At 43.9% G+C, this 12,843-nt stretch overlaps 1 protein-coding gene across 1 annotated transcript; it reads left to right on the plus strand.

Annotated features, from left to right (window-relative positions):
* Nucleotides 1-8,202: 8,202 nt before the first annotated feature.
* Nucleotides 8,203-9,825, plus strand: CHRM5 (cholinergic receptor muscarinic 5). The gene has a single exon (XM_032857122.1). The coding sequence runs from the start codon at nt 8,203-8,205 to the stop codon at nt 9,799-9,801; it is 1,599 nt and encodes a 532-aa protein (XP_032713013.1). The 3' UTR covers nt 9,802-9,825.
* The last annotated feature ends 3,018 nt before the right edge of the window (nt 9,826-12,843 follow it).

The raw sequence follows: 12,843 nt of genomic DNA on the forward strand, positions 1-12,843 counted from the left end.
TTTAAAAGTTCCCATTTTCCAGGGGTGCCTGTGTGGCTCGGTTGGTAAAGTGTCTGCCTTCAGCTCAGTTCATGATCCCAGGGTCCTGGATTGAGCCCTGTATGGGGCTCCCTGCTCAGTGTGGAGCCTGCTTCTACCTCTCCCTCCTCCCCTCCCCACCGTTCATGCTCTCTCTCTTCTCTCTCTCTCTTAAGTAAATAAATAAAATATTTTTAAAAATAGAATAAAATCAATCATTAAAAAAAAAAGTCACTCCTCCATAAACATAATCTGTTACTCAAAAACCTTTTAGTGGTTCAAAAGTTTATTTTGGAAGACTATTACACCTGAGACTCAGTTTTCACACTCAACTATCATCCACACAGAAAAAAATCAAAACTTTAGTCATGGAACCTACCTCATGTCCCATATGCATTTTGACTGTGACAAGATTGGTCCATTCCCACCAGCTTAAGAATCAGGAAAAAATCATGGGGCTCCTGGGTGGCTCAGTGGATTAAGCCGCTGCCTTCGGCTCGGGTCATGATCTCAGTGTCCTGGGATCGAGCCCCACATCGGGCTCTCTGCTCAGCGGGGAGCCTGCTTCTCCCTCTCTCTCTGTCTGACTCTCTGCCTACTTGTGATCTCTCTCTCTCTCTCAAATAAATAAATAAAATCTTTAAAAAAAATAAAAGAATCAGGAAAAAATCTCCCTCTCAAACATGAGGCCCTGGAAAAAATGGAACGAATAGAGAGAAGCAAACCTAGAAAGGAAGTACGTATTAAGTTTGAGCAGGAGAAATAAAAATAACTCAAAAGTCCTTGGAGGCAGAGGGGAATCCAAACCTTATTGCACATTTCAGTCAGAGAATTCCAATTTTAACAGCACCGTTTATAAGCCACTGCTCCCCTTTCCTGGGAACTCAGAATATCCTCAGTCTTGCTGTTCAAATACAGTTCATGGGTCAGCAGAGTCCTCAGGAGTTTTTGAGAAATGTGGGATTGCAAACTCCACCATTCCGCAGCTGCGCTAAGTCCGCCAGGTAATTCATACTAAGCATGTTACATTTTGAGAAGCACCGATTCTAGTTCCAGGGATTTCTTCATTTCCAACGTGCTCCTAGGCGATGCCAATACCGGCCATCTATCGACTACACCTTGACTTTCGAGGATCGTCACTGTTTTCCAATCCTGGCTGCAGGGAGAATCACCTCAGGAACTTCAAAACCCGGTGGGGGCACCTGGGTGGCTCAGAGGGTTAAAGCCTCTGCCTTCGGCTCAAGTCATGACCCCCGGGGCCTGGGATCAGGCCTTCTGCTCAGCGGGGAGCCTGCTTCCTCCTCTCTCTCTCTGCCTGCCTCTCTGCCTACTTGTGATCTCTGTCTGTCGACTAAATAAATAAAATCTTAAAAAACAAACAAACAAACAAACCCGGTGATGCCCAAGTCTCTCCCACATAGACTCTTGTTAACACCCAGGGTGGGGGGACCCGGACAACAGTATCTTTCAAAAGCTCCCAGATAGTTCTAATGAGCTGCCTGTGACAAGACCCACTTACCAAGACTAACCCTTCATTTTTTTTTTTTAAAGATTATTTACTTACTTATTTATTTGACAGAGAGAGAGAGAAATCACAAGTAGGCAGAGAGGCAGGCAGAGAGAGAGGGAGAAGCAGGCTTCCTGCTGAGAAGAGAGCCTGATGTGAGGCTCGATCCCAGGACCCTGAGATCATGACCTGAGCTGAAGGCAGAGGCTTAACCCACTGAGCCACCCAGGCACCTCTAACCTTTCATTTTATGATAATTAAAACTCCAAACTGACACCAGAATAAGACTTGGTGGTTTCCCTACATTACCTCACCTGGAAGTCCTCAAAACATATCTGTAAGGTGGGGAGAGCAGATATTGTTATATTTGCTTAACAGCTGAGGAAACCAAGGGTTCAAAATTGTCTGAGAGCTGCTTCTATTACATGAACTGCCTGAGCAAGCCAACTCGTGGCTATTTCTCTGGTTGAGGATAGAGAGAAGTTGAGGTCTGAAATTCAGACAATGTCCAGTATTTGCCATGGCAAGTTTATAGGTAAAGCTCAAAAGCGTTTTGTAGGGTAAATCATTGGTTGCTGAAGGGTCCGTGGACAAAAGGACGGGACTGATATAAAGCAAAGGTAAAGCAGCTTTATTTCGCACCAAGCATCAAGAACCAAACCAACCGGCCAGGGCTGCCTCTTACAGAGAAGGCGACCCCTCCCTGCCTTACAGACTAACTTTTATAGAACAAAAGCCATGTGGTTGAACCTGGCCACACACAGGTGGCCAATGAGATTGTAACACACAGAGAAAGCTGCACAGTCATGCTCGGTCACACACAGGTGACCAATTGAATTACAATTCACCCTATAGTAGCTATTTGAACTAGCCTATCACTTTGGTTAGAATTGGCACCCAAAAGGTGCCCAAAAGGCGGGGCCACATTCTTTGGTAGTCAGGGAGACAGTATGTGTGCTTTACTGAATGGATGTCTCCACCTGGCCTGACTCATCCTTGCATTCTGGGCTCTCTTATCTCTCCCTGACCTGACACATCCTGGTATACGGGCTCTTTTATCAGGGGCTCCTCGGTCATATTTTACCAGTTTCCCAGACCCGTTTCTAAGTGAGTCCCTCTGGGGGGCAGGGTCAATCTAAGTTCACTGCATAAACAACAAAATGGCTGTCCTACCAAGGTGGGGCTTCTTCGGCTAATTAGGCCCTTACAGTTGCAATCTCTTAATTTTGTATGTGGGGAAACTGAGACCCAGATTTGTGTCAAATCACAAGATTTTAGCTGAAATGTGAACTCAGATCTCCATACTCCTGATTCAGGAGTATGAGATTTCCTGAGTGTGACCGACAGATGCCACAGGATACCCCCAGACATTCCCCTGAAAAAGCTTATGTGCTAAGCCTCCACTGTGCTAAACCAAATTAAATAGTGTCCTTGACATCGGGGCCTCTCAGCCTTCCTTGGGCTCATGTGCCTTCAGGATCTCTGAGAGCTTTAGATAATAGATGGTATCTTCTCAACTTCTTTGACTGTGGGGCCATGTTATTTTTTAATCAAGTATCTTGAGGTAGTCCTATTCTAAGGAGCAGACTTTGGGGAAGACTGTTAACCTTGGCTCTCATCACGGTTATTCTGCTTTAGTAGCCAGGAACAATTTGTTATGCCCCTGAAGGTGAGCATAAACTACCAGAACTAAAGGAGAAAGTATCACTAAAACAGCCAGTTCAAGGTTGTGAGAGTATTGCCTCATCATTGTATTCCTCCTTGTCCCTTTATAGACCGTACCTCAGACCATCCCACCACAGGAAAAGTCATTTTCACGTCCTTCAGCCCGATGGCTACTTTGTAACGAACGTTCCTCTGCGACAGACACTGTGTGAAACACTGAATGAGGATTATCTCGCTTAATCCTGAAAACAACCAAATGAGGTAGACTTTCCGTGTCCCCACTTTTAAGCTTAAACATCCAAGGCTTAAAAGAGGTTAGGTGACATGTCCAAAGTCAGACAGTAAACAACATAACTAAGGGGTTTTGGCTTTTGGTTTTTAAAGATTTTTTTTTTTTTAAGTAATCTCTATACTCAACGTGGGGCTCAAACTCACAACCCTGAGATCAGGAGTTGCACACGGCACCAACTGAGCCAGCCAGGCAGCCCTGGGGCTAGGTTTTCAAACTGACAGCTGCCCAATGCCCGATTCAGTTGTACGATTCAGAGACCCCGTTGTCACTATAGATGACATTTTCCATTTATCAAAGTATTTAATCCTTTTATCACAGAGAAAGAGCTTTTTTTTTTTAATTTTTAGAAATTGTGGGGTTTAGCAAATCTGAAATGAGGAGGGCAGGCTAGAAGACTGGAAATTCCAGCAGGAATCAGTGTTGTAGCCTTATATCCACAGGCAGTCTGGAGACAGAAGGAATTCTGCCTTTTCCTCTAAAGCCCTTAGCCGATTAGCTCAGTCCCACCCACATAATGGAGGATAATCGTCTTTACTCAATGTCTACTGACTTAAGTATTAGTCCCATCTAAAAAAATACCCTCACAGCCATATCTAGACCAGGGAGTTTGACCAAACACCTGGCAACCATAGAGGACAGACACATAATACCAACCATCATCACACTGTGTGATATACAAAATCATTAAAATATATGTATCTGCATCCCATAGTCCAATTTCCTGATTTCTACAAACGAGGAAACAAGTCAGAGAGGGTAAGCCCCTGGCTATACACATGTGTTCACAGGCCAGAACCCTTCAGGAGTTGCTCGCTACCTTCTAATAAAATTAAGTGGAAAAATTAAATCCTTCTGAAACACCATTGATTTCCAGTTTGAAGACTTGATTAGAAAAAATCAGCAGTCAGTTCATTTTATTACTTGTCTCCTGACTATTGCCCCCAACGCCCTCAGTGTCAGGATGACCTTCAGAGCAAAGGCAGAGTCTAGAAATAGCTGACACAGTCCTCCCAGAAGGTGGACTTCTTTTATCTCAAGTCCACTCCTGTCCTGCCTACCCCACCCCCTCAACCTCTCTAGTGTCACCTCTCCTCCGTGTCTCACTATCTCCAACCCGATGCCTCTTTTTAAAAAAAATTTATTTAAAATCCAGTTAGTTAACACACAGGGTCATATTAGTTTCAAGTGTGCAACATAGGCTTTGACACTTCCATACATCACCCCGTACTCACAAAATCACAAAATCACAGAAAGTGCCCTCCTTAACCCCCATCACCTATTTATAACCCCGCACCCACCTCCCCTCTGGGAACCATCAGCTGGTTCTCTAGAGTTAAGAGTCTGTTTCTTGATTTGCCTCTCTCTCTTTTTCCCCTTTGCTCATTTGTTTTGTTTCTTAAATTATACACATAAGTGAAATCATATGATATTTGTTTTTCTCCAACTGACTTATTTCACCTAGAATCACCTTTAGCTCTATCCATGTCATTGCAAATGGCAAGATTTCATTCTCTTTTATGGCAGATTAATTCCATTGTATATATGTATGTATATTACATCTTCTTTATCCACTCATCAATCGATGGACCCTTGGACTGCTTCCATAATTTGGCTATTGTAGATAATGCTGCTGTAAACAACAGGGTAAGTGTATCCCTTTGAATTGGGATTTTTGTATTGGTTGGGCAAATACTTGGTAGTGCAATTGCTGGATTGTAAGGTAGCTCTATTTTTAACTTTCTGAGGAATCTCCATACTGTTTTCCAGAGCCTCTATACCAGTTTGCATTCCTACCAACAGGGGAAGAGGATTTCCCTTTCTCTACATCCTTACCAACACCTATTGTTTCTTGTGTTGTTGATTTTAGTCATTCAGACAGGTGCGAGGTGATATCTCCTTCTAGTTCTGATTTGCATTTTCCTGATGATCAGTGATGTTGACCTGATGCCTCCTTTTGCCTCTGGGCTTACAAATAAGTTCTTCCCCTCTGAGGCTGCAACACTCTTTTCCCCAGCCTACCCATACACACCCTCTTTGCCTAGATAAAGCCCAGGCATGTTTCAAGCCTCAGCTTAGATAACCTTTTCCTCAAGGAGTTCTTCCCCCTTCCATGGGTCTGACTTCCATGTCCTTCTATGTGCCCTAGGACTTGCAGTGCCAGACCAGACTCCTGCCATTTATTACCTGCTTCTTTATCTATACCCCCACCAATGTTTTGTTCCCTGGTCTCCCTGCCATTAGAGTCTGTCACATAAAAAACATCCAATACATATTGATTGGGAGAAGAAAGAAAGAAAGAATAAAGGAAGAAGGAAGGAATTTCTGTGGGATCTTTCTTGCACTGTGAGACTTAGACCTGTCACGTAGAGAGAGTCTGGGATGGAAAACGCCCAGAGAATTGTAGGATGCAGAGCAACTCTGGCTTTCCAGGTGCTTAGGAGTCGGGCTAGTGACCTGGCCTCCGGCGTGCTTTGCTGTCTTTGGAACGTTGATAACACCAAGGGGTAATCAGTATCAGGCAGCACAAGGCTAAACAGGGTGATAGATGCCAGAAAGGAAAGGGACCAATAAGAGGTATATTTCATGGGTAAATTGTACTGTCTTAGTTGGGATCAGAAGGAAGAGAGTGCAAGATCAGAAAGTCAGAAGAATCTGTTTCCTAGTATAAGACAATACCATCAATTCACTTCCATATTGAATTTGAGGCATTAGAAAAACATCTAACAGTGTAGTTGGAAATACAGAACAAGCAAAGAAAATCCATAGCCCTTCACAAATTTGTCATCTTTATATCAATACTGTTATCAGAGACATGTCAGGACCGGGCAGTAGTCAGAGCAGTGATTGCTCACATGGCAAGCTTTGAGGGTCATTAAGAAGATTCTCCCTTCCCTACCTATCATCATATCATGGGGCCTGGAATTTTGTAATTAAAATAGTATTTTGGGGGCACCTGGGTGGCTCAGTTGGTTAAGCCACTGCCCTCGGCTCAGGTCATGATCCCTGGGTCCTGGGATCGAGTCCCGCATCAGGCTCCTTGTTCAGTGGGGAGCCTGCTTCTCTCTCTGCCTCTGCCTGCCGCTCTGCCTGCTTGTGCTCTCCCTCTCTCTCTCTGACAAATAAATAAATAAAATCTTTAAAATAAAATAAAATAGTATTTTTCAGGGGTGCGTGGCTGACTCAGTCGGTGGAGCATGCAACTCTTAATCTCAGAGTCATGAGTTCAAGCCTCATGTTAGGCATAGAGATTACTAAATAAAAATTTTTTAATAGATCACCAAATACATATTGCATGCATATATTCTATCTCTGAAAGGAAAAATAAGAAATGGTGGTAATGGTGGTTCCCTGCAGAAAAGGGAGATTGAGCTTGCAGGTCAGAGGTGGGAGGGAGACCTCTCTTTATACTATTTACACTTTTATAGCCACTGAAGCTTTTTATTGTATACATAGATGTTTAGTCTAGAAAAGGAAAACTTATTTTTAAAAGTTGGAATTTGTCAGTGGTATTAACTAAATTATATTATACCCATTAAGTGGGACAATGTACAGTCATTAAAATGAAAAAGGAGCTCTGATCCAAAAGACATGCTGATAAAAAAGGTGCCCACTGGGGCGTCTGGCTGGCTCAGGGGATGGAGCATGCAACTCTTGATCTTGGGATCCCAAGTTCGAACCCCACGTTGTGTGTAGACATTACTTAAAAAAAATTTATTTTAAAAGAAAGAAAAAGAATGGCCATGGTAATTTGTTAAATGAAAGACAAAATTCAGTGTGTAAACATTAAAAAGTCACACATTTAAAAATAATTGTACTTACGTATTTGTTAGTATGTGCATAGGGGAAAGCACTGATTACCTCTGCAAGACTGAGTCAGAGGAAGCTTGTTTTAAGATATACATTTTGACATTGCTTGAACGTTTACAAGGAAATATTACTTTATAATGACAGAAAATAAAATAATCTAAAAATAAAAATAAAAATCTAAAAATAATCTAAAACATTTCTGTTACCTCACACATGGCTTAAAAATGGGGGGAGGTCATCGTCTTCAGCAGCTGGGGAAAATTTCAACCCCTCTGTGCACATGGGGAGTTCGTACATAAGCCAGGGAGAAGTGTCATAAGACAGTTTTGCCTCAAAACAGTGCCTCAAAAATGCTTTATAACTGAATCTATAATTAAACTCAGTAATGATTAGAAATGGGATTATAGAATAGATACAACTCGTCTCTTTCCCCAGTACATGATAGAGTAGGTACTTATCACTGGAAACTTAAAAAACAGAATTTCTGCCCCTAAGGCCTTTGCAATCAAAAGTAACTTCACATCATGGGATTTCTTCTCTTTATTGCTCCGCAGTTATCCAATAGTCTTTCCTTCCCCATCGTCTTCACAGTTCTCTTTAATTGCCTATTGGAACCACAAGAGGGCAGCAGCCTCAAGGACAAGAAAGGCTCTCAGGCACTGGGACTTCCAAAAAGCGAGGGGGATGAGGCTGCTAAAAAATGTTATCAAAACTTTTAGAGATTTCAGCATCTCACTCTGAATATGTGTGTGACCACATTTACTATTCTATTGTAAATGATATACAATGAATGGAAAAAAGATCCATGCTGGTGAGTGGAGCTAATGTGTTTCCCTCTCTTCCAGATGCTGACCAAGAAGAGGTGAGATAGAAAAGAGATGGTTTAGAACCCAAGACTTAATTCTAATTAAGGATGGAAGGGGAATCTTACCACAATACAACCACTGTCAATGGCACCCCGGTAAGTCACCAGCCTTTGGAACGCCATAGGTTGTGGGAAGTCATCACCATTGCGGCTGTGACTGCTGTGGTAAGCCTGATCACCATTGTGGGCAACGTCTTAGTCATGATCTCCTTCAAAGTCAATAGTCAGCTGAAGACTGTGAACAACTATTACCTGCTCAGCTTAGCCTGTGCAGATCTCATCATTGGGATCTTCTCCATGAACCTCTACACCACATACATCCTCATGGGACGCTGGGCGCTTGGCAGTCTGGCTTGTGACCTCTGGCTCGCCCTGGACTACGTGGCTAGCAACGCTTCCGTCATGAACCTTCTGGTGATCAGTTTTGACCGTTACTTTTCTATCACCAGACCTCTGACATATCGGGCCAAACGTACCCCCAAAAGGGCTGGCATCATGATTGGCTTGGCCTGGCTGATCTCCTTCATCCTTTGGGCCCCAGCCATCATCTGCTGGCAGTACCTGGTTGGAGAGCGGACGGTACCACCCGATGAGTGCCAGATCCAGTTTCTGTCCGAGCCCACCATCACTTTTGGCACTGCCATTGCTGCCTTCTATATCCCCGTTTCTGTCATGACGATCCTCTACTGCCGAATCTACCGGGAGACAGAGAGGCGGACCAAGGACCTGGCTGACCTCCAGGGCTCTGACTCCATGGCGGAAGCGGAGCCAAGAAAGCCGGCTCCTAAGTCTCTGCTGACATCCTGCTTTCGCTGCCCGCGACCCTCCCTGGCCCAGAGGGAAAGGAACCAAGCCTCCTGGTCGTCCTCCCGCAGGAGCATCTCCACCCCTGGGAAGCCGTCCCGAGCCACTGGCCCAAGCACCGAGTGGGCCCAAGCCGAGCAGCTCACTACATGTAGCAGCTACCCTTCCTCGGAGGATGAGGACAAGCCTGCCACAGACCCAGTCTTCCAAGTAGTCTACAAGAGTCAGGCCAAGGAAAGCCCGAGGGAAGAATTCAGTGCCGAAGAGACCAAGGAGACGTTTGTGAAAGCTCAAGCTGAAAAAAATGACTGTGACACCCAAAAATACTTCTTGTCTCCCGGTGCTGCTCATAGACCCAAGAGTCAGAAATGTGTGGCCTATAAGTTCCGGCTGGTGGTGAAAGCTGATGGGACCCAGGAGACCAACAACGGCTGTCGCAAAGTGAAAATCATGCCCTGCTCCTTCCCAGTGTCCAAGGACCCTTCGACGAAAGGCCTGGATCCCAGCCTCAGCCATCAAATGACCAAACGAAAGAGAATGGTCCTCGTCAAGGAGAGGAAAGCAGCCCAGACCTTGAGTGCCATTCTCCTGGCCTTCATCATCACCTGGACCCCTTACAACATCATGGTCCTGGTTTCCACCTTCTGTGACAAGTGTGTCCCGGTCACCCTGTGGCACTTGGGCTACTGGTTGTGCTATGTCAACAGTACCGTCAACCCCATTTGCTATGCCCTCTGCAACAGAACCTTCAGGAAGACATTTAAGATGCTGCTCCTCTGCCGGTGGAAAAAGAAAAAAGCAGAGGAGAAGTTGTACTGGCAAGGGAATAGCAAGTTCCCCTGAAGAGTTAATGAATCCCCTCAAAAGAGTAACCACGGCCAATTTCTTCTGAGGATGGGTGAGCTCATTCAGGTGTATTTGTTTAAAAAAAAAAAAAAAGACATCTGTCATTTTGGGTGCCCAAGAATTTTGTAAAGGCTTGAGATCTGTCACCAAAAGGAAGGAGTCAAAGCTGCCACAAGTGCAGTCATATTGAATGATTCTTGCCTATGACCAAGGTCACCTGATGCCACTGGAGTTTGCTGCTGAAGTGAAGAGACAGACATATGTCCCTTCACAGGAGGAGGAACGCCGGGTCACAGTGAACAGTGACGTAGGGAACTTTTGCTCCCTGTCCTTTGGGGAGCAGCAGGGACTGGGTAGAAATCTTCCCTGTGGTAACGTGTATTGAGGTGTTGTGCAATATATATGTGTCTATGAAGTTGTCTCCTATCAGTGAGAACTGGGAGACTGTCACCTGTTACCAAGAGTGATGTTCAGCCGGCTTCTAAGACTCTTATTTGTTTATAAACTGATCAGTATTATGCAGCTATTAGGTGTTCTGTACTGTGGTATGTTTTTCTGTCCCTATATCTGAGTGAGGCTTTGCTCTTTCCTTTCACAACTGATGCCAATTCTGGGTACCCACTGAAACCATGCTGGTCCCTATGTTATCATCCTTCCTCTCAGAATTCTGGGTCTGGAAGGATACTGAAACCTGATCCCACCTGGTCCTATAGAGGGGCCTCTACTTTGCTCATTAAGATGGTTGAGTGGGAATTTTACCAGTGGGAATTTTTTTCCTTTTATCTAAACAAATACTGTGTATTCTATTTTGTGTCCATGTGGGTCTAATTATTTATTCTCTGTTCTAAGGAAGACTACTTCACTGCATAAAGATCTTCTCTGGGCTATTTAATCACAATTCCTTTGTTTTCAGAGGACTTACTTTCTAATCTCTACCCAAGGCCAACCTGAGTCAAAATGCAGAAAACAAATTTGGTTTCACTCCATGCTTCCGAAATTCTTCCAGAACTCTTTTGCCTGCCTCCTATTTCCCTCATCCAGACATAGATCACAACCAGGCACAATCAGGTCACTGTGCTGTCTCCAGCCAGAATTGCTGTTTGGAGGGACAGCAGGGTTAAGGCTTTCTTTTCTTCTTCTTCTTCTTCTTTTTTTTTTTTTAAATACGTCCTTCAAATCATGGCTCAGAAATGACTTAATCATTCCTCTCCAAATTCACTGGCAAAGATGAATTTAGCTCAGAAAAGTACAGCTGAGGTCCAGTAAAGCTGGCTGTAGTCATTAAAAATGAAAGCCTCATCTTGGAAAACAAAACATAGATCACAGTAATATATCGAAATAAAAGATATCAATATAACATGCATTAGAGTATCAAAATGATAAAAAAAAACTATATTTAAGTGAAATTTCTGTGTATATAAACAAACTGAATCCAAGGTGGTTTTTTTTTTTTAATTCTGAGAATATACCCATATGCAAGAAATAAACTGTAAAAGCACACACAAAGAATAAAAGACCCACAAAGAAAGCAAGCAGTACAGTACACATGAGGGTTTTAAAGACAAGGCCCTCCTGTCAGACAGAACTTCGGCTGATTGCATTTTATCATCTCCAGACTTCAGTTCACTTAATGTAGGCCAGTTGTCTGCAGCCTCGTTTGTGGTGGGGATATGACAGGGTCGCTTGGGTGTTCCTGGGAATGACACATGTCCTTGAGCTTCCATCAACCACTGAAGAGGGAGTCAGCCTATTACATCAAGTCCCAAGAAGGCTTGAAGGCAGGATAGAACAGGTGTACCCCAGTCTCTCCCCAAGCCTTGTGGGGACTTGATGATGTGGACCTGGAACATTCTAGAAGCAGTGTAGCTACTGAGCCTTTGTGAAGGGCAGGCTGACACCCGCCAAGAATTTCGTAGAGCATATTACTTAATTGGCTCAGTTGTCTGGGAGAGATGCTGGGAGGCCTGGGTGATGCCAACAGGGTGTGACTTCATAAGCAAACCTGCTCTACCAGCTCTAGATAAACAGTTGCTTTTTTTTAGGTTAAGACTTTGATTCCTGATAGAAATGAAAATCCCTCCAAGAGCACTCTGAGCCTACACTGGGCATTCACTGTTCACAGTAGAGAGAGACACAAGCTAATTCAGACAAAAGAATGCAGAACTGGTAGGGAGGGAGTGGGGGCTGCGGGGGCACATTTTTCATACCCCACAATTGCCTAGGACTTAGCCTTCTCTGTTTATCTTTTGTGAAATTAACTGAGAGGCCTATGCTTCCTTTTTTATCACTGGCTTTGGGAGGCAGCCTGTTTTATGTGCTACCTATGCCCCTTGGCATAGATTAAAAAAAAAAAAATCTAGGAGAAACTAGACTTCTTTAGAATAGGGCCTGTTGTGGGGTCCTCAGCATGAATAGATCCAACTGTAAACTACAGGGACCTGGCGGGTGGGTGAGTGGGTGGGTTGGTGGGGCATGGGCTGATTTCAGATCTTTGGCCTTCTATGCCCCTAGTCTCCCAGGCTCCGTGTATGGTAACCTACACACAGCTTTGACTCATTGCCTACTGGATGCTGCTATGTTGCTAACGTTGTGGTTTGTTTCTCCTTGACTGTGAATTTGATGGCTTGTCGAGGAACCAGTTTTCCGTACAATTTTTGTTAAATATTCCCGGGCTCTGCTGTGCTCCTTTAGGAGAATGTCCTTTAAGAGCAATGCTGATCTTCGCCTCTTTGTAATTGTGAAATCTGTACCTAATCTCTGGATTGGAATATCCAGCTGTCTACTGTAAATACTGGAATTTCAACAAAGGATGTGGGATGAGGCTGCTTTTCTGTATCATAATAGTATTATTCTGGCTATTAAAGAAATTTAACCATACAGTAGTCCAATCCAAAGCATTGAAGTAAGAAAATGCGTGGTGCCTGGCTGGCTCAATCAGAAGAGCATGCAGCTCTTGATCTTGGAGTCGTGGGTTCAAGCCCCACCTTGGGTGTAGAGATTATTTAAAAAATAAAAAAATACACACACACACATATACTC

This window comes from Lontra canadensis, unplaced genomic scaffold (genome assembly GCF_010015895.1).
Source record: "Lontra canadensis isolate GAN:19392208 unplaced genomic scaffold, GSC_riverotter_1.0 scaffold12, whole genome shotgun sequence".
Taxonomy (NCBI): Eukaryota; Metazoa; Chordata; class Mammalia; order Carnivora; family Mustelidae; genus Lontra; species Lontra canadensis.